The 26,487-nt window shown below is 54.2% G+C and overlaps 1 protein-coding gene across 1 annotated transcript; it reads left to right on the top strand.

Annotated features, from left to right (window-relative positions):
• Positions 1-5,091: 5,091 nt before the first annotated feature.
• On the top strand, positions 5,092-24,425 carry Slc6a7 (solute carrier family 6 member 7). The gene is made up of 14 exons (XM_047556075.1): positions 5,092-5,208; positions 10,112-10,295; positions 12,281-12,412; positions 12,604-12,838; positions 14,413-14,551; positions 15,894-16,028; positions 17,147-17,250; positions 17,377-17,501; positions 18,191-18,303; positions 18,386-18,517; positions 18,963-19,062; positions 19,257-19,357; positions 19,921-20,088; positions 23,450-24,425. The coding sequence occupies exons 1-14, from the start codon at positions 5,176-5,178 to the stop codon at positions 23,657-23,659; spliced, it is 1,911 nt and encodes a 636-aa protein (XP_047412031.1). The 5' UTR covers positions 5,092-5,175; the 3' UTR covers positions 23,660-24,425.
• The last annotated feature ends 2,062 nt before the right edge of the window (positions 24,426-26,487 follow it).

Consider the following 26,487-nt stretch of genomic DNA (forward strand, 5'->3'; position numbering starts at 1 on the left):
CTTTCAGTTCAGGTTTTTCTTTCAACTGATGACATTTATTGGGCACCCCGTGTGTTGTGGTTGCAGAAGCAAATAGCAAATAGTCTTTGCCACCCAGAAGTTCCTGGTCCAGTGGGAAGCCTGCCAGGTACATGGATACCACTATTATGAATGGACAAGTGTCAATCAGAGCCATGCTCCATGCATCACAGCAGTCAGAGTGTCCAGGGAACATGGATTCGACCCCTAGCTTATCCCAAAAGGCCTGGGAGGCTTCCTGGAGGAGGCAAGGTTGGAAGTGAGACCTCAAGGTCAGGCCAAGAAGGGAAGAATGGTAAAAAGGAGTAAGAGGGATGTGAGCTTAGAGTATGAATCTTTTTAACTCTGGGGAGAAGCCATTGTTCTTACCTCCCTTCCAGAGCTGGGCAGGAATCTGCTACCTGGGGCCTTCTCTCCCCAGAGGACTCTTGTGCCAGCTGCCTACCCCTCTGTTTATTGTTCTGGGAGGTGGCCAGGCCATAAAAAGTGTGTGTAGCCTGCTTGCCATCGCCCTTTGCTCCCGGGGCCCAGGGTAACAATGCACAAGGTGGATCTGGTCCTGGCACAGGCCCTGCAGACCAGTAGGTGCTTCTCTTTCTCCTCCTACCGGTGGTCTGAGAGAAACCATGGGCTCATCGGTGACAGTAGGCACCTAAGGCATAGGAACCAGATGGCACCAGAGGACAGAACCAGGATTCTGAGAGCAGGGGAAGAGGGGCTAGTGGAAAGGTGACTGGCAGTGATGAAGTTTAGTTTTATGATCTTTAAATGCCATTTGCTGTGTGACTCTGGGGTAACTGCTCCCTCTCTCTGGACTTCTGTTTCCCTTTGTAAAACTGGGCAGTTTGTCTTCCAGAAATAAGTGACTCCGTTAAGTAAGTTGGGGAAATCCTGCAGATTCCACTGCTTGGGGAGAGCCACAGTGATGTGTCAGCACACCAAAGGCTCCGACAAGACCCCCGGCCAAAAAATCTCTTGAATTTTCTTTAATTCAGTGTTCCCTGGGCTCCCTTCCCAGGAGGCCCTTATTAACTCCTCCCTGCTCCCACTGAACTCCACATGCTTTAGGGAACGTGTGCTCTGAAATGTAGGGCCATTCAGTGCCTGGGAGTGACTCAATGTAGAGCAGCAGATTTCGGGTTCGGATGGCCTGGGTTCCAGAGTGACTGACTGCTTCCAAGTGTGCGACTTCAGGCAAGGTAATTAGCCTCTCTGAGTCTCAGCCTCTTCACTAGTCCAATGGAAATAAAGTAATTGGTCCTAGATTGGGTGGAGCTCAGGTCCCTAGTGTGAGATGTCTGTGGGCCTGACTGATGTTCTAACCATCCCCATTCCCCAGTGCCAAGGACAGATGGTGGCTGTGAAGATCTGAGGCAGGGAAGCCTATCCCTGGCCTCAAGAAGACCTCTGCCTGACAGGAGGCCGGTGGTCAGGCTTGGCAGGTTGGGTAAGCAGTGGCAGTTGCCCACATGAGAGTCAGGAAGTTGCATGGGCCCACAGGCTGGGTTGATGGTTGTCTGTTCACTGGCATTTGAGTTCCATAAAAAAGGAAACTTACCTAAGACACCTTCCCAGCAGTGCCATGGGCTGCCTTATGTCAGTGAGTTTTGCGTCACCTAAAGAGTTCCACCAGAGATCGGGCTGTTGTGATGGCTCAGGAGAAAGACCCCCTCAGGTCCCATCAGCCCTGCAGACATCCCAGGGCTAGGGGTGTCACAGCTTTCCACTAAGGAAATTGAACATGGTAATTTTATGCCCCCCTCTTCTGTGGCAGGCCGCACACTGGTGCTGGTGACCTGGGATCCAAAAATAGACGTGTCTTAGCCTGGCCTTCTAAGGCCCACAGCTTGGTCACAGCCTTTTACAAATCAGAATTGTGCATCTCAGCACTGTGTTCAGCATATAATTTGAGGGGTTCACCGACCCCAGCAACCCCAGGCTGGAACCTTAGCTTGTGGAAGAGCCATTGCCTTCATTGACTGCTGGGAGCATGGAGCAGAGTAGGCCACAGCTCAGCTCTAGGAGGGGCTCAGGGTTGGAAGGGAGTGTTCAGGAATAGATCTCCAGCAGCCCTCTGTGCCTGTGTGTGAGTGTTAAGGGCAGGGATGGCAGGAACTGGGGGACAGGTAGACTCTGGATCTCTGAGGAAAGCGCAGCAGAGAGTCCAGCAGGCCTGGCCCAGGCAGCCTGGGAGGGTGGCCTCACTCACGGGGCTGCTCCGGAACCACTTTCTCTGCACCACACCAGATGGACCAGCAGTCTGGAACCTCATTTTTCACAGTCACCACTCCTGGTGTAGCAAAACACATGCTCACAGTGATAAAATCTGATCGTTTAAGCAAATTAAAAATGTTTATTTATATGCATTTAAAAATATCTCCCTATATAATAAAGGAAGTACATTTTCATCTAACACTTTCCTTAAATCAGCTCACATCTCCATTTCACTTCTGGTTTGATGTGAGACCAGGAGAAATACAGAGAGAAAGGAGGGGAGAGAGAGAAAGAGGAGGGGGGGACAAGAGGGCAGGGCAAAGGGGCAACTGCCTATTTACTGAGTGCATCCCTAAGTGGTGATTTTACCCAGTGGTACCCCAGTCACTTTGGCATGGGAGAGGGGAATATTGGTGGCAGCAATAGTCCAACGTGTTTGGTCACCAACTCCTGGCCATTTGTATGATCATAAAACCTGGACTTCAGTGGGAGGGTGATTGATGCAGATAACATCTACAAAATCTTGAAGTTTTAGATGTTGGGGAGAAGGTGGCAGAGATGTGTGGTCTGCAGAGTGTACCTGGGTGGGGTCACACTCCTAGATTCCAGGCATGACTCTGCCTCTACATTGCTGAGTGACTTTGCAAGTCCTGCCCCCCTGAGTCTCAGTTTCCCCATCTGAAAGGTGTGGATCATTTGACCCTCTGCATGCCACAACTTCAGTGACTGTCACCAAATCTCAGTGGTCACTCCATGATGTATTTGTTCAAGGAAGGCTAACATCCGGGCCCCATTCCCCTCTCTTCCCCCAGGTACTGCTCAGGGGGTTTAGGAAGAGGCCAGTTTCCTTCCTTCCAAAGCTAGCAACATCCAGATACTCCCTGTTCCCAAGGTTCTCTGACCTTCCAAAGGGCCTGGGGAAGCCCAGTACCAACAGGAAGGAGAGACTTCATGACAAGCCCTAGGGAGGACGGGGTGAGTCCTGTCTGGACGTCTTTGGATTCAGGGGTACCTGACTTCTGCCTATCCCCAAGCATGGCCCATGACCTTCCTGGCTTTATCTCCAAAGTGCAGAGATTCAGTGTTCTTTGTGAACTTGGGCACATGATTTACCTCCTCTGCGTCGGTATCCTCAAGTATAAAATGAGATGCACCGACCTATCTTCTCAGGCTGTTGGATAGGATTAAAAATTGGGATTTGGTGCCTGCTGAGAGTGGCAGCGCATGCCTGTAATCCCAGTGACTCAGAAATCTGAGGCGAGAGAATTACAAGTTCAAGACCAGCCTCACAATTTAGCAAGATCCTATAAAAAAAAAAGAGCTGGGATGTAGCTCAGGGATAGAGCACCCTGGGATCAATCCCCAGTACTCCCTCCCCCACAAAAAAGTCCATCATAACACATGCAGTAGGGCCCAATAACTATTCCTTCTCTTCACATTCACAGCCCCCAAGGTCCCATACAGGCAAGGGGCAGAGGGTGGAGGGGACCCTTCCTCCTGGGTCTGGGGAGCCCTGGCCTGCCCTGCATGGCCAGACAAAGGCAAGAGCTGCTGGGCAAGGCTTGAGAGGAGAGGCAGTCTTCACCCAAGCCATGCTGGGACTTGATCCCCTACCCAGCTCCTTTCAAACCCCAGGTGAGGGCAGAACCCTGTCATCACCTCTCCCCAGGAGCCTCCCCCGTGTTGGCTGCAACCATGTGTATGATTAGTGTCTGATCCGGGCACTGTGAGAGTAGTGGGGGCACAGTGTGTAATGTATATGCTGTCCCCTAGCATGCCCAGGTTCAGTCCCAGCAAATGGATGCATGTGATCTCTCTAACTAGGAATTTCCCACCCCAGCCACAGCCTCCTAGGGGTCATCCCTGAGCAGGCTGGCTGCTGACCCGTTTTACAGATGCAAAGTCATAACTTTCCCAAGGTCATTCCTTGGGTGGATAGGAACCTGGTGCTGACAATATCATGGCATTTGCCTATCCTCCTCCTCACCTGAACTTTCCTATTTCATTTTCATCCCAAGGAAAGGTGTGCTAAGGACCATTACAGGCTTACTCTGTAACCTTGACTAAGGGACTTAACTCTCTGTCCTTCAGTTTCCTCATCTGTAAATAGGAGTACTAAAGCCTACATTTTCCAGGCTGGGAAAACTAGTCTCTGTCCAGGACCTGGCACATTTTAGATGCTCAATAATGTAAATAAATACTGACAGATTAGATGTTTGGATAAATATCTGACTAATGGTGGATGCCAACAATCCATAGTTGGCCAATAAACGTTAACTGAGCACCTACTACGTGCCAGGCCCTGTGCTAGCTGATTCCTGTGTCTCTCAATTCCTCCCTCTTCTATAAGGGAAGTGAGATTCTTATTCCCATTTTCCAGAAGCAGTTGCAACGCAGGGAATTTAAGTAAATTCCCACAGCAAATAGGCAGGGGGATGCTGGATCCCAAGACTGAGCTGTCAAGTGTCACCGTGAACTGCTTGCCTCCCTCCTTGCCCAACTAAGGAAAGGGAGGCCCAGAGGCAGGTCACTCGCTCAAGGTCACACACGAGACGGTGTCTGAGGCCGAGGGTTTCTGTGGGAACCCCTCTCCCCACTGGCGCGGGCCCCTCCAATTCGCAGCTCTGCGTGCGGGGGCGCCCGCATCCCCCCGCCGCCCGCATACCCCCGCCGCCGTCGGTCGGTCAGCGGGTCTGTCTGGGTGTCTCTCCAGCCTGGGGCGCTGCGCAGGGAGAGGCAGATCGTTCGCAGCCCGGCCGGCGCCCCACGCCCGCAGTCGCCAGACGGCAGCGCCTGCGCCCGTGTCGGTGCCCACCCCAGCCGGTGCGCGGGAGCCGCCGGGCAAAGGCGCAGCGGCCGGCGGGCGGGTGGACGATTTCTCTGCCTCGCTCGCTGTCTGCGCTCCGAGAAGCCAAGCCTGCAAGTCCAGCACCACCCTCCGAGATGAAGAAGCTCCAGGGAGCTCACCTCCGCAAGGTAGGCACGAGGGCCCGGCGCACCTGAGCCAGGGCTGCGGGGGCCCGCCCGCCTGCCGGCCCGCGGAGGACCGGAAGGGGTGGGAGGGGGGCCCAACCCGCTGAACAGGATCCCAGGAGGGGTGGGGTCTGTCCCCCGCTGGGGTTGGGCTGTACTGTGCTGGGGGCCCATGCGAACAGGTGTCTGCAGCCCGGGAGGTGCCGGGGAGGGAGCGGCCAGGGCCAGACCTCCGCCTCTCCCCTGCCCTGGGCCTGCCTTCCCTGGGGGCTGATAGCGGGATAGCGTGGGTTAGGTGAGCCAACCTTGAGCTGGATTAATTTCGGGGTGGGATCGACCTGGCGCTTCTCTGGGTACTCTACTGGAGCATCTCTGTCTGCCTCCAGCAGACCCACTTCTTTCCTGCCTGCTCCTGCCCTTGGGCCACCACCTGCTTCCTCCCCGCCCCCTGCCTTCTCCTGGCAGCATTCCCTTCCCTGCTGGGACCCCAGGCTGTCCCTCTGCTGGGCTGAAGGGAAGCAGAGGCAGGAAGTGGGGGGCGGGGGGGGGGTGAATAGGAGGCCCAAGAGTACGGGCAGTGGAGTTGGGAGGTGGGAGCTGGGTAGAGGACTGAGGCCACAGACCCCAGCCCCTCCCCACCTTTCTGGGTGGGGTTGGACCTCCCAGTCAAGTTTTATGGGTGTGGGGAGGAGGAACTCTGGGGGAAGCTTTCTGGCTTTTGACTTGATAGTTCCAGTCCTAGGCAAGGAGTCGGAATCCCTGGTTACTATTTGTGAAACTGCCACTTGCCCAACCGTGACTTTGGACAACTCCATTCTCTAAGCTGAACCCCTGCTGGGCCATCCCCAGTGCACAGACACTAAAGCCCTCCTTCCCCCCTGCATGTGTTGAGGGGTGCAGGAGGCTGTGAACCTAAGGGGCAGGTGGATGGGAGAAGACTTCACAGGGGCTGCTCTTCCCACCCCACACCCACCACCCAACTCAAGCACTCATTCTGAAGCTCTACCCTTGGGCTGCCAGGCATAGAACCCCTGTAGAGTAAATGGGTCTTTTTTAATTACTGACCTGAGTGACTTCTTGGAGCCTGTTGTGGGTCCCTTGGGACCTATACCCATTGTTTTTCTAGTCTTCTTCCCTCCTTTCCCACAAAAGCCCCTGCCCCTCTCTGCCACAGGGCCACACATTATGTAAACAGACATGTGTTGTGAAGCTCTTTCTGGGAGCTTAGCTAACCTTATTTCATTCAATCTACCAATGATTCTGGAAGCGAGGACTTATCATCCCCATTTTACAGAAAAGGCAACTGAGGCCCAGAAAGGTGAGGCTCACTGCTTACCTGGTGATAGGTTAAGCAACCCAGAACCAATTGGGCAGCTTTGGGGCCACCTTCTCTCAGGGTCCCATCTTGGTCTTGAAAAGAAGAGGGCAGGGAGTGAGAAAACACTAGAGTCAGTGGCAGTCTCTTTCAGAGATGAGCACTGGACTGGGAGTCAGGGGACCTGGTTCCTAGTCTTGCTCTGCCTTCAACTTACTATTTGACCTTGGGCTCATCACTTTCCTTCCCTGAAGCTCAATTTCCTCCCCTACATGATGATGAAGTTGGACTTCAGATTCCTATTGTCCATCTCTGTCCTAAAGAAGGTAGGGCAGACATGGCTTGGGCAGCCCAGCCTCTCCCATTCCCTGCGATGGGATCTACATCTATTGAGTCCTAAAAGAGAGGGTGCGGATCTGGCAACCCAGATGTGCTTTTCTGCATGACCCTGGGGTGGGGAGTTGGGGCTCAAGAGTGCGAACTCCCACACAGGTGGAAGTGTGCAGGGACTCATAGCTTCTGACCCTGCCCCATTTTTTGGTTCCTGTCCTCTGTCTCCAGAACAGTCCCATCTTCACTTTGCCAACCTTCTGGGATTCACCCCACAGTGAGGTGGGGGGCTCCAGGTGGGCTCCTGATTGGCTCAGCCTTGGAGGACCCCCATCCCCTGGCCCTGGAGCAAGAACAAGCTTCCCTCTGATTGGGGGAGGAGGGGGACGAGCTGTCAGCATCCTGCTCTTGGAACTCCTGTCACCATGGAAACCGAGCTGGAACTGCTCTGTGAGCATGGAAAGGGCAGCTTCTCTGGAGGGATCAGAGGAGCCTCATTACCAGGACCTCCTGTCAGCTGGCCTGAACGGGGCAGGGGGTCTCAGGTGACAGGCCTGCCTCACCACCCAGTGCCAGGGGCCAGCGTCAACTGGCTGCTACAGCATCACTCCTGGAGCTCACCTGGGAGTGAGAGGTTCCAGAAGACTGATGCTCCCCCAGTCAGATAGGCAGCCTTAGGGAAAGGGAGGGGTTCAGGTGCACGTGGGAGCCGCCACCCTCACCTCAGCCTGTCCAAAATCACAGCTAAGGAACTGCCAGTTCAGCACATGTTTGCTTCAACCTTGGAGAGTGATTATTTTTTAAAAGCATTGTCATTGTCATTGTCACCAACACCTTTAATCATGCCAGGCTGTGCTGGTCACCACTGCCCAACCTCAGACAAGATCACCACCACTATGGTCACTACTGTCACTGAGAGTCAATCCAAATTATTATCCCAATGTTACCACCTGCTCCACTGCCCAATCCTGTCACTATAGCCAGACACCTCTGGTCCTGCAGCTCTCATGCCATCTCTACTTGTCTGTTGCCATTTTTTGTGTGTGTGGTGCTGGGAATGGAACCCAGGGCCTCACACCTGTTACACAAGCTTTCTGTCACTGAACCACACACCCCAGGCCTCCTTTCATCATCTTGACCTGCACAATGCTGACATGACCAGTACCCATAAAGCCCCCTCTGTCGCCACCTGCTTGGTGTGGACAATCTTAGAATAAGAAACTTGTCTGATTATAGCAAGTCCTGAGCCCTAGGGCTAGGCTCTAATCTGGCCTGCGGGCTTCACAAGTGTCTCCAGCAAAATCTCTGGTGAATCTTGCCTCATGGACCATCAGAACCAGAGACTCACTGAGACGTCTAGACCCACATTTCTCCAAGTACATCCCAGCATGCTGCTCTTTGAGATTTTTTTCTGAAAAAAAGGATACTTGATTCTAGTCCCTATTTGGGAGTCACTGTGCATATGGATTTATTGAAGGGTTTGACAGGTCCTGTAGCAAAGAAACATATTCTATTTTGTTAACCCCAGGTTTCCTCAAACCTCTTTGGTTCAAGAATGCTTTTTTTCCAAAGAATATCTATGAACATCCCAAGGAAACTGTTTCTGAAAATGCTGATCCATCTTAATGCCCTCATTGCCCAGAAAGGGAAGTGTGGCTCAGAAAACTTCTAAAGTCTCACATTGTATTAGCATAGACCTTGGACTAGAATTACAGCACTCTCAGTGCTTTTTCTCCATAGCATTCCTCAGCAGGAAGCAAGGGCTCCTTTTTCTTGTCTGAAGACCTTGACATTGCTCACTAATAGGCCCCTGTGCATTAACATTCTTCTCTGACACAGCTGTGCATTGCAAAGGCTGGCAAGGTGTGGTTGCCCCCGTCTCCTAACCACTCCTGGGTCTCTGGCTGAGAACTGCTCTTAGAATATTAGATGGTCACCCTGGTACTGTTGGACTTCCCGTAGGTGCTTACGGCCATGCCAGTTTGCATGACTTGAGTCCAGGATGGATCCCAAGTGGCTGGAAGCGGGCCATCTCGCCCAGCCCAACTAGAAGGGAGAATGCCCAACGGACCTCTCCACCCACTTTGAGTCATGGAAGGGGATGTCAGAGACAGCTGGCCTCCATTCCCCTCTGCTCTTATCTGCTCCTGTGACAGCAAGATTGTGACTTTCTGAGACAGATCAGGACTTAAGTAGCTTTTTCCTGCCCATGAGCCAAAATCCACAGTCCTCAGTAAGCCCCTTGAATCACAGGGCATAAGTCTAGTCCCTCCCTCCGGGAGCCCGCATCCTACCAAGTCCTCTGCTTCCAGTGTTCAGGGCTCCCGGCTTCTTCCCTTTGTCCCCCTGTAGCCTCTTTTCCTGCACACTCTCCCATCTGGTCATCTGATGGGACATGCTCCACATTGTGTCTTTATTAAAGTCAAGTACCTAGAACAGAAACAAAATTCAAGCATAACGAGTAAAGAAAAGGCCTTTAACTTCAGGAAACTCTGGGTTCAAGACTACTTCTCTTACTAACTGGCCAGGGAAAGACCTTTAGCCTCAGTTTTCCTCATGCTTAGAATGAAGCTTAGTTGAGTAATTAGCTTGGAGTTGTTGTGAGAAAGAAATCAGGTGACATGAGTTAAATGTTTAGTGTAGTAGTCATATAACAAGTGCACCATAGTTGGTAACTGTTAGTAAGACCATCACCAGCACCATCACCATCACTTCCACCATCATCACCACTTCCACCTCCATCACCACCACACCACCTTCACCACCATCACCTCCATCATTACCACCATCACTACCATCACCATTACCACCACCTCCATCCCCATCACCTCTACCACCTCTACCACTACCGCCTCCACCACCATCACCTCCACAACCATCACCATGATCATCACCACCACCACTATCACCTCCACCATCACCATCTCCACTACCATCACCATCTCCACCCCCATCACACCACCATCACTACCATCACCATAACCACCACCATCATCACCACCATCATCATCATCAGTGGAGGCAGCAGCAACATCAGAATAAGACCAAGACCATTCCTTGTTTTGACCTCTGTTAGCTGAGACAGGATCAGGTACTGTTCTCAGTGCCCAGAGCCACCCTGCCAGTCCACAAGGCTCTCCTGCATGTGACCATGTGAGTACACTCAGAGCACTTGATTGTTCAATTCTACACTCTTGTCTTGGGGTCACAGCTCCAGCCTGGCCTCACCCTCCCCTCTTTCCACTTTGGTCTTACTGGCAGCCCATCACCCCAGACCTGTTGATGACCCCCAGCGACCAGGGTGATGTGGACCTGGATGTGGACTTTGCTGCAGACCGGGGGAACTGGACAGGCAAGCTGGACTTCCTGCTGTCCTGCATTGGCTACTGCGTGGGCCTGGGCAATGTCTGGCGCTTCCCCTATAGAGCCTACACCAATGGAGGAGGTATGGGCCTTGGTCCTATTGAGGGCTCTCTTGGGTGATGGGCCAAGGCTCAGAGTAGAATGAGCTTTTAGGTGGCCTCAGCTACTGTCTGCCAGAGACCTTGGCCTGGGAGAGGGACTCTACTCTGCCCTGTCCCTTTCTATCACCTATGCCTCTCCCTCCTCCCTCCCATCCCCAGGATGGATACCCACATGGCTCTCTCCAGAGGCTCAGCACCCACTGGGCCTTGAATGGTGGGTGGAGGGAGCTGCCTGGGCTTCTTGATAAAGCCTAGATCTGCCTGTCAGTAATCAACCTGTTTTTGATATACTTCCCATCCCTTCCCCCACCTCCTCCGGAGCCCTGCTCTGTCAATCACTTTCCCTCTTGAATCTTCAACATTTCCTCCTCTCCTGGTTCCTTCCACTCCAAATGCAAACACAGAGTCTCTCCTAGATTACAAAAAATTCCTTTCTTTCCCTGATTCTTCATCAAGTTACTCTTCTAAGTCTCATTAATAATAGCTGAGGTTGAGCCATTATCATCTCCCATGTGCCTAGGCTTGGTGTCTGTCTTATTTAACCCTGATGACCACCCTCCTGGGTAGACACCATGGAAATGATGAGGCTACTGGAACCTGGAGAGGCCTGCTTATTGTCCCACAGTGGTAAACCCCACCGTCCAACTTGTACTGTTTTCTCCAGGATCACTGTGCTTCTACTAGGTCTCTGTATTGCCAACAGGCTCTGTATTAAAGCCAGGTGTGGGACTGGGGCTGTAGCTCAGTGGTAGAGTGCTTGCCTCATACATGTGAGGCACTGGGTTCGAGCCCCAGCACCACAGAAAATTTAAATAAAGATATTGTGTCCACATACAACTAAAAAAAATATTAAGAAAGAAAGAAACAACAAGGCGTGGTGGCCCATGCCCAAAATTTCAGTGACTTAAGAGACTGAGGCAGGAGGCTCACAAGTTCGAGGCCAGTCTCAGCAACTTAGTAAGTCCCTAAGCAACTTGGTGAGACTCTGTCTTGACATAAAAAATAAAGATGTGGGGGATGTGGTTCAGTGGTAAAGCACCCCTGGGTTTAATCCCCAGTACCAAAAAAAAAGTGTTTTGATAAAATGAGAAAAATTTTTAAAAAATTAGTTGAACAAAGCAAAGATACATTTATGTGTCTAGGAGTGAGTGACTGGAGGGGGCCTCCAAAACTCCTGGAATTGTAGTGTCCACAATTGCCCCTCCACTCTCCTGCTTCCCTGCTCTTTCTCTCTGTGTGCTGACCTCATTTTTTCCTGAGACAGGCTTCCTCCCAGCAGTTGGGGGGACTGCGGTCAAGACAACTCTGGAATGACCCTGAAACTCCTCAGCCAGGTTTAGCAACCCCAGAGCTTTCCAAAACTGCTGCATCTGAATGAGTCTCTACAGAATAACAGAGAAGATCTCTGATGGCCTGACTTGGGAAATGTGCCCACAGTGGGGCAGGAGGGAGGGCAGAGGCTCTAGCTGGTGTGAATGCAGCTCTTCCAGAGCCATATGGTGGTGGGCGGTTCTCTGAAGGAGAAGGCTGCCAATATGAGAAGAAAAGGGAAAGGATGTTGGACCCACGAAACCACAGGTGGCAGCCACGAGTGTCTGAGGTGGCGTGGTGGGGAGGGGAGAGGAGGACCGGGCCAGATCCTGCAGAGCATTGACTTCTGTGGTGAGGAGTTTGCACTTACTCGGTGGAGAATGCCTTCAGCCCCTCATTCATTCACTCACTCACCCAACCGGCTTTTCTCAAGCACCTGCTCCAAGCCAGCCCTGTTCTGGGCATGGGTCTGCGCAGGTGCTCTCAGCGACCTGTGATAAAGAGATAACAGCCCTGCAGGAGCACAGTCCGACCCACAGGACCAGTGCTGCATGCACCAGCAGGTGCTCTCTGACCACGGGGGTGTTGGGGGGCTGGAGCTGGGCTTGGGTGGGAGCTGAGCCTCCTGAGCCCCTCCAACCTTCCCTCTCTGCAGGTGCCTTCCTGGTGCCCTACTTCCTCATGCTGGCCATCTGCGGCATCCCCCTCTTCTTCCTGGAGCTCTCCCTGGGTCAGTTCTCTAGCCTGGGACCCCTGGCCGTCTGGAAAATCAGCCCTCTCTTCAAAGGTGAGGCTCAGTGGTCCCTGGGCTGGGCCAGGCCTCTGGAGGCAGGGAGGTTGCTGTACCCCACCCTCAAAGCTCCAGGCAGAGGGAAGTGAAGCCCTGGGCAGTGACAGCTTCCCAGCTTCCCTGGGCCTGGCGCAGAGGGCTCTGCAGAGGGCTGGCCCAGAGGCCCAGCAGCCCCTCTCCCTCGCCAGGTGCCGGTGCCGCCATGCTGCTCATCGTGGGCCTGGTGGCCATCTACTACAACATGATCATCGCCTACGTCCTCTTCTACCTCTTCGCCTCCCTCACCAGCAACCTGCCTTGGGAGCACTGCGGCAACTGGTGGAACACAGGCCGCTGCCTGGAGCACAGAGGCTCCAAGGAGGGCAATGGGGCGCTGCCCCTCAACCTCACCAGCACCGTCAGCCCCAGTGAGGAGTACTGGAGGTGAGGCAGCCCCACCTGGCCACCGACTCAGGGTGGACAAAGAGAGGGCAGGGACATGGAAGCACCCCCAAGGGGCTCAGTGGCACCTCAAAGGTGGAGTTCAGGTGCCAATGTGGGGGGACTCTGGCTTCTAATCCCAGCCTTTCACCTGACCGGCTGTGTGACCTTGAGCCATTTATTTGGCTGCTGTTGCTTTGTCTTTAGGACCAAGACAATAATAGTAGCTGTTTCAGAGGTAGTTGCATATAAATCGGGCAGACCAATCTGGTGGATTGTAAGTGCTCAGTAAAAGCTAGCTGATATTGATAGTGGTGGTGGTGACAGTAACAGTGACATTCTGGAATCTCAGTTTCCTCCTCTATGACAATGTTAATGGAACAGTATCCTCTCACTTGCTCATTCTTTGAATAAGCATCTGTTGTGTACCTACTATACCAAAAGGTGAAACAGCACAGGCCAAGGCCATATGTAGGAAAGACCATCTCAGATTAGTCTTAGGAGAGAACAGTCTGTAATGGAGCAGGACCGTTGTGAGATTTGAACAAGGTAATGTGTGGAAGGCACATTGCAAGCCCCAGGAGCCGTGGCCATCAGAAGGACATCACTGCTTATCAGCCTGTTCCAATGCCCATTTTATAGCCAGGAGACAAGGCCCAGAGGCTTGCTGAGTAGTTAATGCAGAGACAGTATTGACACTCAGGACTTCTGTTTCCTAATCTTGTTGTGGAACATTCTAGAGTAGCCTGATCTCTGGGGGGAGGCCGTTGATTGGCCAGAGAACACACCAGATATCCTTATGCCTTCCCCTGCACGGGGCTGCTCTTAGGAATTTCTCCCAAATGGGCCTCATATCTTAAAATATTTCAGTTCCTAACACAATCCATTTCTCTGTCCATTTCAAGGCCACCCAAAGTGTCTGTACCTGCTGAAGAGTATGTCTGATCTGAGGGAGAGGATAGGCAGGGGCCTGTACCTTAAGCCAAAGGACTTGACGTGGTCACTGGCAGCTGCCAGGGTCTCTGTGGCAATGCCATGGCTCACTGTATCAGTTGGGTGGTGGCAGGAGGCATGTGGCACTGTCAGGAGGGTTTTACTGAAGGGAACTTAGGAAAAGGGCTTTACAGAGGGTCAGGGAATCCACAAGGAAATGTGGGGCACCCGGGAATAGCACTAGGAAGAACTAAGGAGGCAAGGGGAGGGAATCAGGGGCAGGGGGAGCCTGGGGAGAGGGCTGCCCAGCAAGAACCATGGTCAGAGGAACATAACTGTAGCTAGACTCTTGGATAGTACGTGTGCGTGTGCAAGGGTGTATGCACATGTGCGTGCAAATGCCCAGACCCTCATCTCTCCACCATCAGTCTCCTGCTGTCACCTTTGCTCAGTCAAACCCAAGTGGAAGGAAGAGGAAGGGAGCCTGATGTGGGGTCGGCAGAGGCCAGCCTCCTGGGACAAGCTAGTCAGGGAAGGATGCGGGGCTGGGAGAAGGGCCCCTGGACCTGGCACACTGGACACAGCTTGGCCCCATGCTTGTGGAGCACGGCGGGTAAACAGAGGGTGCTCTTTGTCTCCTGCAGCCGCTATGTCCTGCACATCCAGGGCAGCCAGGGCATCGGCAGCCCTGGGGAGATCCGCTGGAACCTCTGCCTCTGCCTGCTGCTGGCCTGGGTCATCGTGTTCCTCTGTATCCTCAAGGGTGTGAAGTCCTCGGGCAAGGTGAAGCCTGGGAGGCCAGAGACATGACGGGCAGGACAGGGGCTCCTGGAGGAGACAGGGCACGGACTGAGGCTGAGGAAAGGACAGGCTTTACCTGGAAGAGAGGAGGGGTAGGCGTTGAGAGGGGGCACTGCTGATGACGGATGTGGAGGTGGGGAGGGCCAGGGAAAGGCCACTTTACCAAGCCAGAAGCCTGCTGCAGGCAGCAGCCACAGGTGTTTCAAGTTGACATCCTTACCCTGTGCTTGGCACTTTGGAGTGGCCCAGTGAGTTTGTTGAGTCCTCAAAGGGTAGGTATATGAATTAGGGCTCTTTGAGATGCAAGTGACCTGACCCCAGATGTCACATTCAGTTGGAGAGTCCAGAGGGTGTGCTTCAGGCACAGTTGGGTCTAGGGGTTCGATGGATGTTATCAGGAATCAACTTTTCTGGTCTCCCAGCAATGGGTTCCCCTTGTAGTCTCCCTGCTGAGGTTTCATTTTTCCTGAGGTTGCCCCAGTAGCTGTAGACTCAGACTTGACTTTCTGGGTGAACGTTTCTCTCTTCCTTCAGTATCTTACAGAATTTAGTCTTACTGGGTAGGCTGGGCTGTGCACCAGTCCCGAGCAGATCTCTGTGGCCGGGAGGGTGTGATGCCGGCACTGGGGATGGACTCAGCCCTCTCTCGTGAAAGTTGGGGTACTGTTACCTGAAGAGGGCAAACTGGATGCTGAGGGCCCAAAGCCACAGATGTCTACTGTAGGAGATGGAAGGACAAGGAAGCTGTTTCAGAAGGATTTGGAAACCTGCTCTTCACTCAGTCGTTTGTAAATTAGAACTTGTCCCTGTGCTAAGTGCTGAGGGGTGCTGTCCACAGGAACAGAGCTGGTAAAATCAGGCTACCAAGACAGGGTAGGAAGCAATTAGAAAGAGGAGAGGTGCTCAAGGTCACAGGCAAGGCAGCGAGGATGCTGAGACCACACTGTTCACCAAAGGAGTAGCTGGAGAGGGAGGAGGAAGGGCAGGAGGGAATTTGGGGGTGATGAACGCACAGAGTGAGTTTGCAGGGGCAGGATGTGGACACAGGGAGGAGGAGGCTCTGTCACCAGTGATGCTGGCCTGGACCAGGGGCAGCAGTGGAGATGGATCTGGGGTGGCCTTGGGAGCCAGGTGACAACACCAGTTGATGGTTGGATAGAGGGTGGCCAAAGGGAGGGAAGGAGACGCATTCTGGATGATGGCTGGTTCCTGGCTTGGGCCACCTGAAGGTAGGGGAGGTGAGTGTCTCAGATGAGGATGTCAGGAGGAGGGATGTAGAGGGAAGGTTCTCCCCACCTTCAGCTCCCCGCTGATCATTTCTCAGGTGGTGTATTTCACGGCCACATTCCCCTACCTCATCCTGCTCATGCTGCTGGTCCGCGGAGTGACCCTCCCTGGGGCCTGGAAGGGCATCCAGTTCTATCTTACCCCGCAGTTCCACCACCTGTTGTCTTCCAAGGTGAGACCCTCAGGCTTGGGTGCAGAGCAAGGGGTCAGACCTGAAAGGACAAGTGGAAAGAGGGCTCTGGGGAGAGGAGGGGGCAGGGGGCAGGAATCCTCCAAGTGGAGAGTCTCCAGCAGCAGGCACTGGAGCTGGCCCTTCCTGTGTACCCTTTTCATTTATTATTATTATTTTTTTTTTTTTTTTTGGCACCAGGGATTGAACTTAGGGGCTCTCGACCACTGAGTCACATCCCCAGCCCTATTTTGCATATGATTTAGAGACAGCATCTCACTGAACTGCTTAGCACCTCACTTTTGCTGAGGTTGGCTTTGAACTCAGGATCCTCCTTCCTGAGCCTCCCAAGCCACTGGGATTACAGGCATGCGCCACCATGCCCGGCTCATTACTCTTAAAAAATCCTGTTCTCCCCATTGTATGGATGAAGAAACTGGGATCCACAAGAATTAGTGACAAGCTTAAAGTTGCACAGGTAGAATGGCAGAGCGGGAACCCCAGTCCAGAGCTATTGGACTCCAAACCCAAGGGGGGCATTAGGGATCATGATGAGAACTGCAGGGTACCGGCACCTAACATTTATTATTTATTGGTCCATGATTGTGCCTGACCGTGCCCTGGCATTAAGCTGTGGGGCAGTGGTTCAATCCTTCTGACCCTCCCCCCTGAGATGGGCACTATTCTAGCCCCACACTTTGGAGGAGGTATCTGCAACTCAGAGTGACAATATGGCTTCCTGGAGCGGCACAGCTAGAAAGCAATGAAGCTGGGACTCGGTCCAGGTCCCTCTACTCCAGGCTGGAAGTCAAGGGTCACATGACTCATTGTCAGTATGAATCTACTGCAAACTAAGTTAGTTTCTGCTTCTTGCAGACCTGAACGAAGCTTAGAGGTGAGCTAGGTGGGAAACTGAGGCCCAGAGAGGGGAAAGGACTCCCGCACAACCCATGGTGGAAGTTGGAGCAAGGATCCTCCTGGCCCATGTTCATGGGGCTGGCTCTTCCCCGCGTCTGTCCCCCGGCCCAGTCCCACTCCTTGCTTCTCTTCGCGGGCCTCTGCACACTGCTGTGAACCAGCCCCTTCTCTCTGCCCGCCACCTCTCTCCTTTCCTGGCACAGGTGTGGATCGAAGCTGCTCTTCAGATCTTCTACTCCCTGGGTGTGGGCTTCGGGGGTCTCCTCACCTTTGCCTCCTACAACACATTTCACCAGAACATCTATAGGTCAGTCACTGCAGTTTCCCTGCACCCTGGGGCCAAAGCAGGAAGAGACTGGCCAGCCAGGGAGGGCCTTGGGGGCTGAGGGTGTGGCCAGCTCACCCTGGCCTGCGCCTGGACTTCTCCCGGCAGAGACACCTTCATCGTCACTCTGGGCAATGCCATCACCAGCATCTTGGCTGGCTTCGCCATCTTCTCCGTGCTGGGCTACATGTCTCAGGAACTGGGTGTGCCTGTGGACCAAGTAGCCAAAGCAGGTGGGCAGGCTGCCAGGTGTAGTGTGAACGCATGTGTTGGCCACAGCCAGTGCTGGACCAAGGAGTATATGTGTGGACCAGTGAGATTATGGATGGGTATGTTGTTTGTGTGTGTGTGTGTGTGTGTGTGTGTGTGTGTACATGTGCACAAATGCACATGCAAATGAACATATCTTCGTTGGTCTCTGGGTGTCCGTGTGCAAAGGCATAGGTGTGCAAGTGAGTACATTAATCTGTGTCTGGAGGTAAATGAGTTTCTGTAGGAAATTGTCTTATCTTTGTCCAGATGACTCACATCCTGTGTGAGATGTCTGTGTGCAAGTGAGTCAGGGGTGAGAATGATCTTGTGGATCAATGTGCGGTGCCAGTGGATGTGGAAGTGTGTGTTAGCGAGATTCTTGGGGCAAATGAACATGTGTTCTAATGAAGTTTTATGTTTGGATCCCGTGTTTGTCCATACGCTCATTATTAAGTCCTCCATTCTGTCAAGTTTTACTATTGAGTGCCTGTAATGTGCTGGCCTATGTCCTAGGAGTTAAGACAGTGTTGGAAGTATACATTTGGCCTGTGTCTCTGAGTTTGGCTAAATGAGTGTGTGATCACTCAAGTGTGTGATCATGTGTATTTGAGTGTAAATGTGGAGGCCACCACATGCCCCAAACTGCTGACCCCTTGTGCCCTTGGCCCAGGCCCTGGCCTGGCCTTTGTGGTCTACCCACAGGCCATGACCATGCTGCCTCTGTCGCCCTTCTGGTCCTTCCTCTTCTTCTTCATGCTCCTGACTCTCGGCTTGGACAGCCAGGTGAGCCTTGGGCACAAGCTAGTCTGGGGTGTGGGTGGTAGAGACAGAACTCTGACCCCAGGCTGCTGCCCCCACCATGCAGTTCGCCTTTCTGGAGACCATTGTGACAGCTGTGACCGACGAGTTCCCGTACTACCTGCGGCCCAAGAAAGCTGTGTTCTCGGGCCTCATCTGTGTGGCCATGTACCTGATGGGGCTGATCCTCACCACCGACGTGAGTAGGGCGGCAGGGAGGACGGCGGTAGCAGGGCTGTGTTGGCACCTGCAGCAGTGCCTGTGGCCTGGAGAAGCAGTCACTGAGCCACTTCCTTTGGAGGAACCTGTCTTTCCCAGGCCCTGTCCCCCCAGGGAGGCAGTTTGGCCTTGGGATGGAGAATCCTATCTCTGGAGTCTTAGTTTGAAAGCCCTGGGTCACACTTCACTCCTGCACTTGCTTGAGTGACCTCAGACAAGTGACTTCACTTCCCTGAGCCTGTTTCTCCTCATTGGTAAAAAGGGGGAGATGCTGCTGGTGTGGGGCTGAGAAGGCAGATGCTATCACGGGGCCTCACCTGGCTCTCCCAGCAGCCTACAGCCTCCTGCTCAGTCCTGCCAGGACAAGGGCCTGCAGCAGGGAGTGAGGCTGGGCTGGGGCACCCCAGAGCTGACTTGTGTTCCAGGGAGGCATGTACTGGCTGGTCCTTCTGGATGACTACAGTGCCAGCTTCGGGCTGATGGTGGTCGTGATTACCACGTGCCTCGCTGTTACCCGGGTGTACGGTGAGAAGGGGGAGGGAGGCGGAGTCTAAGCTTCCTGAGATGGGAGAATGGGATCTACCTGGGGCCCCTGCACCTGGGGCCCTGGCTCCAAGGGCCAGGACTTCAGGAGGGGGTATGGGGTGGGGGAGGGGCTCTGGGGTCTCGGGCTGCGGGTGGGGTCATTCCTCCTCCCTCCCCTCCCCTCCCCTGTGCAGGCATCCAGAGGTTCTGCCGAGACATCCACATGATGCTGGGCTTTAAGCCCGGCCTCTACTTCAGAGCCTGCTGGTTGTTCCTGTCCCCAGCCACACTCCTGGTAACCAGGGGTGGGAGGGAGCGTTGGTGGCTGGGGCCCCAAGGCTGAGCACGTGGGTCCCCTCTGTGTACTTCATCTGGTAGGGTCACCCTGTCCAAGAGTGGAGCATGTGTCAGGGCTTCAGGGTGGGTATGAGGATCCTGGCCTTGATCTCCCTTCCAGGCCCCTAACTTTTATAGCTGAACTGAGCTGAGCTCTACATTTTGTTGGCAAAATGGGTGGGGCTTTCCCAGACCCAAGGGCCTCAGGGCTGGGGCCTTGGTGCTGTGCTTTCTTGGTCTTAGAGCAGCTCAGAGACAAGCTGCACTTCAGAGCTGGGCTGTCCCAGGCTGTTGGTCAATTTGAAGCTGGGCTAGCCCCAGTCTTGTGAAGGCTCCAGAGATGGACCATCTTTGATTCTGGTACAACTTAGGATACTGCATGGCTTTGGGATAAGTTCTCTGAGGTCTTGGGATGATCCTGAGCTGGCCTATTTCAAGCTTTAAGGTAGCTCGGACTGGGTCATCCCAAGCCCTGGGGCCCACTTGAGGCCCCTGTGATGCTGGAGGTCACCCACCCTGCAGGCCCTGCTGGTGTATAGCATCGTCAAGTACCAGCCCTCAGAGTATGGCAGCTACCGCTTCCCCGCCTGGGCCGAGCTGCTGGGCATCCTCATGGGCCTGCTGTCCTGCCTCATGATCCCAGCTGGCATGCTAGTGGCTGTGCTTCGAGAGGAGGGCTCTCTCTGGGAGGTGAGTCTGCACCACCCTGGGCACCTTCAGCCTCCCCGACCTGTGGCCCCACCCTGGGCCTTCCACTAGAACAGAAAACACCAGCCCCCACCTTATCCAGGGACCCGCACCACTGGGCAGGTTCAGAGGCTGGAGTTCTGCGCTATGACCCCTCACAACAAGAAGGGCCTTGGAGGAAGGAGCTGGACCAATCCAAGTCCAAGGTCCTCCCATAAGTTGGACAGAGATCGGGACTTAAACTCAGGTGGCCAGCCCAAAGATTTTCTGTGGAACTCAGTTAGAAGAAAACAGAACTAGATGCAGCAGCACACACCTGTAATCCCAGCAGCTCGGGAGGCTGAGGCAGGAGGATCGAGAGTTCAAAGCCAGCCTCAGCAAAGGCTTGGCACTAAGCAACTCAGCAAGACCCTGTTTCTAAATCAAATACAAAATAGGGCTGGGGATGTGGCTCAGTGGTCAAGTGCTACTGAGTTCAATCCCTGGTACCAAAAAAAAAAAAAAAAAAAGAAAATTGAGAGACCTCAGAGCGTGGGCTGCCACCTTCTGTGCCCGGGAGCACTGCTGTGTCTCAGAGGTAGCTAGGGATAGAATGACGCTGTGAGGACTGGCAGAGTACAAGCTGTTGGACACAGGGGTCAGCCAGCCTTGAAAAGGGGGAATAGTGACCTGCTGTGGGTCAGTAGGTGAGCTGTGTGAGCACAGCAGATCCTGCCCCTCCCTGAGCATCAGGGCATCCTCTATACACTGAGCCCTGCACCTCTGAGGCTGTGTGGGTTTGGAGACCTCTGGTGGCCAGAGGCTGACGTCATGAATGGAGCTCGAGGGAGCCTGATGGGGTCCAGACAGAGCGTGAGGATCACCCGCTCAGTGCCCATCCTCCTCCTCCCTAACCTTGTCCTCTCCTGGAGCGCTGGAGCCAGCTGGTCCTGTCTCATAAGAGCTAATGGTTAAATATTCAGGGATGTGTGTACCAGTTGTTAAACAATTGATAACTTGGAACTGATAGTGGCGGGAAATTGGCTACACAGCAGGCCTCCCATTTCCTCTGCCTCCCCCTCCCTCTCCCTGGGGCCAGCTTACCAGCACATGACTGCCCCCTGCCACCCTACTGCACTGCCCTTCAGCTGCCCTTGTCTCACCTTCATATCTCCACTCCTCAACAGCAGAGACAGGCTGTGACCACTCATCCCAGACGATAGGGACGGCCTGGAGTCTGCAGCTGTGCCTCCAACTGCTATGTGACGTGGGCAGACTCTTCCCTTCTCTGAACCTCAGGACCCTCCTCCCCGCCACTGCCACCTTGCTACTAAAGGGGGAGTCTGCAGGGAGTCTGCAAAGGGAAGGCAGACAAGGGAGCTGCTCGGGTGGAGGCTTCAGCTCCCAGGAAGCCCAGGGTCCCTAGCCCTGCTGATGGGCCCCTGGCAACACTGAGCCCCCTGCAGCCACTGCCTCCTGCCTCCCCTGCTGCAGAAGCTGCCCACAGCCCGGTGGAGGGCGTGTACTGTTGGGGTTCCATGGGAAGGATGGTCAGCACTGCGGCGAGGCTCAGAGTGCTGCCTTCAGAGATCAGGGCTTCTAGCAGACTCATCAGGATCAGAATCCTGGTTCTGCCACTTGTCCACCGCATGAATGATCCTAAGCAAGTTACTGTACTTCTCTGAACCCCAGTTTCTCCTTCTTTAAATAAGGACAGCAATCGCTATTCAAAGGGCTGCTGTGAGCTTATCAATATAGTCTACATAGTGGGAGCAGAAAAGCAGAATATTTAAAATGCACAGCATAGAGTCAGATGGCCTGGGTTCAAATCCAGGCAACTTAACTTACCTCTCTGAGCATTAACCTTCAGATAATATCTATGGTAAGTACTCCTCTCACGGGGATACTGTGAAGATTAAATAAGCCAACACCTACCTAGAACATGCTAAATGCTCAGTTATAGACCAGGGGTTCCCACAGAGGGGGATTTCGTCCTCAGAGGGCACTTGGTCATATCTGGAGATGTTGTCAGTTGGCATGGAGCAGATGGGTGCTACTGTCATCAAGTGGGCAGACACCAGTGATGCTGCTAAACGTCCTTCCATGCACAGAGCTGCCCCATAGTAGCACTGGAATTCTCCAGACCAAAGCGTCAGCAGTGGCCAGATGGAGGAACTTGGTCTCAGCACAGGAGTTCAGATGGGAGCACATCTGAATCTCTGCTCCCAGGGTGCCTGTGTTCTGATGTGGGAGACGAGGCAGGCGATAAACTCCCTGTAGTGGAAAGTGCCATAATTAAACCAAAAACAAAACAAAAAGAACAGAAACCAGAGTGTAGGAATAGCCAGGGTTTCAGAGAGAGCTGGGGAATGGACATGGTGATCTATGTGGTGTCTAGGGGGAGAGCATTCCAGGCAAAAGGCAATGGGTGTGAAGCCTTAGGAAATGCGAGAAGGCAAGTGCCACTGGAGCAGAGGCAGTGGGGGAGAGTGGCAGGCGCCAAGGTCAGGAAGGTACTTGGGGAGGGAGAGGAGGCCATGGAAAATGCTTTGGCTGTCATTGCAAGTGACAGAAGAAGCCATTGGCAGGTTTCTGAGCAGCAGGGTTACGGCTCTTACTGCCTTTCAGTAAGCAGTCACCGTGCTGCGAAAGCCAAGTGAGCAAGGCCCTAGGCCAAGGGCATTACACACATTATCTCCCCCAGGACCCGCAGCTCGTGGGCTTCCCGTCCATCAGCGGCCTCCCTTTCCTGAGGGATTGGGGCTTTCCTCCCCGACAGAGCAGGCAGAGGGCTCTGGGAACGAGGTCAAGGAAGGAGGAACTCTGGAATGTCCAGGCTTAGTCATCACCTCAGCCAGCACCCTCCTCCCATGGAAGCTGGGCTCAGAGAGAGAGTGGTCAGAGTCAGGGCCGAGAGGCCAGGAGGGCCAGCTGTCCTCCCCACCTTGCTTCTCCTGGCTCGTGGCTTTTTCCTAAAACCCCCAGTTCCTTTGGACTCAGCATTTAAGGGAAGGGCATAGGAGGGGGATGCTAGATCCACCTTGGGATGCTCAGGAGAGGATCCTGCTCCGTGATCATAGCAGCCATGCCCTGTCCCTGGCACCCTGTCAAATGCGTCATCTTGGGCCCTCACAATGACCCTGGGAGAGTTCACAATTTCCCGGTTAGTCTGAATCTAAAGGCTACCCAGCTTGCAAGTGACAGAGTAGGATTCTCATTCAGACATGGAATCACTTCTTTGGAGAAGAAGTAGGGTTCCCCCCACCTCCACCTGGGGTTGTTGCAAGAGCACAATGAGGCGACTGGTCAGGCCTTTGCTAGGCATCTGGCCACAGAAGCACTCAGCAACCGCTGGTGTCTTCAGGCTATCTTTGCTCTGCCACAGAGGCTCCAGCAGGCCAGCCGGCCAGCCATGGACTGGGGCCCATCGCTGGAGGAGAACCGAACAGGCATGTACGTGGCCACGCTGGCTGGAAGCCAGTCACCAAAACCGCTGATGGTACACATGCGCAAGTACGGGGGCATCACCAGCTTCGAGAACACAGCCATCGAGGTGGACCGAGAGATTGCTGAGGAGGAGGAGTCCATGATGTGAGGCAGGAGGCCGGTGGTCGGGAGGCCCTGTCGGGAGCCAAACAGGCCCTTCCTGGGGGCTGGAAGAGGTGGCCGTGACTCCTGAGGTTCTGGGAAGCTGTAGGTGGTTGCTACAGAGATGCTGGTGTCCTCAGGGCAAGTCCATGTCCCTCCTGTGACCTCTGTCTCACCTGAACTCTCTATCCAGTCCCCTACACACACACACACACACACACACACACACACACACACTCACAAACACACACACCATTCAAAGTGAGAGGAAGTCAGTTGAGCCCTCACTTTGCAGATAGACACTTGAGGCCAAAGAGGGAGGGCCTGGCCCAAGGTCACTGGGCCAAGAGGACTTGACCCCAGGCCTCTGAACTGTCGCTCTCTTTCTCTTGGGGCAGTAGGCACCACATTCCCATCTTCATTCAGCGCCCAGATCTTCCCTTTGCTCCAGAAGCTGTCCTTCCACACTTTCGCACAACCCTAACTTGCACCTGGGGTTCAGGGGAGCCATGGGCACTCGAAGCTCCCAAGTCCCTGGGAGTTAAAAGTCAATAAATTAAGTGCGGAGAAAGATCCCTGTGGGTTCCTGTGTAGGCCAGGGTCCCTGAAGGGCGTGGGAGCCGAGGGTCCTGGGAGAGGGAGAGGTTTGCAGAGAGAGAGAGAAAGGAAGGAGGGCCTCTGCCAGAGCTGCCTGGTGGGACCAGGAGGAAGCCGACCTGCTGGGGTGGAAACAAGAGTGGCCATAGATGCTGGTGTTAGGTCAAAAGGGTTCAAGTCAGGAGGAAGACTAGCAGGGAGAGAGGAACCAGGGACAGGCGGGGTGGGAGGGGATTTGCATGATACAGAATATCATTTTGGACCTGTGCAGGGTGGGTTAGGGGCAGGGTAGGAGCAGGAGGCCTGTGGAGGGCAGGCAGGAGGTGCTGGTGGCCTGAATTAGGACTTGAAGTCGGGGTAGGGAAAGAAAGGAAGGCTGTCAGAAAAGGCCACACCTTCACGCCGTGGACCTTGTGACCTGGCATGCCAGGGAGGCCCGAGCAGCACCGGCTGGGGAGGTGGTCTTAGTCAGGGGTCTTAGGACCCAGGGCCTCTCTTCCCTTCTGCTCCATCCTGGTAGCCCTTACTGTCTCCTCCAGCTCCAGGCGCTTCTGGGACGTTGGTCTTGACTGTGAATGTCAAGGGCAACCGAGAGTCTCAGAGATGTTCCCAACAGGATCATCTGATCCTGATGCCACCCACCCTGCTCCAGGGCAGGCATGAGGGCAGCAGGCAGTCCTGGAGCTGTGGGTCCCTGGGAAATGAGATGTACAGGCGTGCTGAGCAGGTTTCAAGCACATGGCACTCCCACGGGGCAGGTGCCCCGTGTAGCTACAGCCGGCCCTTGTGCCCTATCTCTCCTGGCATCTCCCCAGCCATCTGTGGTCCATTGGTTGGTTGTTAATAAAGACCAAATGAGGTCGTCTTCGTTTCCATGTCTCTTTACCACTGAGAGTATGAGGCCGGCCACACCGGGCACTCCAGCTCCCACTGGACAGATGAGGAGACTGAGGCTCGACCACCTTCCTTCCAGCTCTCCTGGCTTCTGACACTTGCTCTGCCCTTCTCTGTGGCAGCGTTGGGGGTTGCAGGCAGCTGAGGCAGGAAGGTGAACTCTGGGCCCCTAGAAACTACATAGTGCCATGTAATACATATGGACAAACTGAGGCCCAGGGCGGGGAAGAGACTCTTCCCACCCTGGGCGAGCCACAGATCAGGGTTCCCAGACATCACCCCCACAGCTGCCTTCTTTCCCTCTGCAGCGCCCCTCTCCCTTCTGGAGCTAGAAGACCAGACTTGGGAGAAGCCTAGGGGTTCGTTCCCAGGGAAGAATCTCCTGGTGCTGCCCACCCTGTCTAGGTAGGGCCTTGCCATGTGAAGGGACCCCAGGCCTTGCAAATGCGAGCCCAGGTGTCTGCAAGGCTTGACTGGGATGGAAAGGAAGGAGCTGTGTATTTTGGATATTTATAAATTTCCAAGGACCCTCCCATCCCTCTTTGTTCAAGGCTCCTTGTTCAGGTGGGGGAAAGGGACCAATTTGCTAATTTGCTGGGAATGACCTTCACAAGCATTCTTCCTACACCCAGTGCTAGGCTCCTGGTGGGGACCCTGGTGATCATAGCACACGACCTGGGGAGGAGGCACTGGCCTCTTAGGCACTGCTTACCCAGGCATGAGGTTGGAGGCTCTTGGAGACTCTGGGTCCCGCCAGTTTTCCCGCCCACCTCCCCTCAGCTCGTCTCGCCTCCCCTCCTCTGTGCCGTCCCAGCCCTGAGCCTGAGGCTCTCATACGGGCCTTCCCTGGCCCAGTCCTTACTCCGTCCTGCTTTTTCCATTTTCACTGCTTTCAGACAGCTCTTCCTGCCCCTCCACTCTTCTGCCATCCTTGCCATCTTCTGCCTGTGCCCATCCAGGTCCCACCCACCCAGGCCCTTTACTGATTCCAGGTCTCTCTGACTGAGGGACAGACCCCAACAGACCCCAGCCAGGCCCTGGCTCTCGAGGCGACTGACTGGGGAAACATTAGCTCTGTCCATAATAGGACCCCAGTCTAGAATTCTAGAATGTCCTGGCAGGTGGCCATCCCAAGGGCCCAGAGGGTCAGTCAGAAGCCCGAGCAAGAAAAGTTGTTGGTATGAGTGGGAGAAAAACTGGCAACTGACCCTTAGTCAGTTGGGTGTTGGAGACACAGGAGGGAGTGGCAGGGAGGACTGTGGGGAAGTAGGGAAGGCAGCAGGCCTTTCTTAAGGGAGGCTTTCTCTCACAGATCTCCTGACTTTTTAAGAGTTGCTGAAGTCT

Source organism: Sciurus carolinensis, chromosome 6, assembly GCF_902686445.1.
Source record: "Sciurus carolinensis chromosome 6, mSciCar1.2, whole genome shotgun sequence".
Classification (NCBI taxonomy): domain Eukaryota; kingdom Metazoa; phylum Chordata; class Mammalia; order Rodentia; family Sciuridae; genus Sciurus; species Sciurus carolinensis.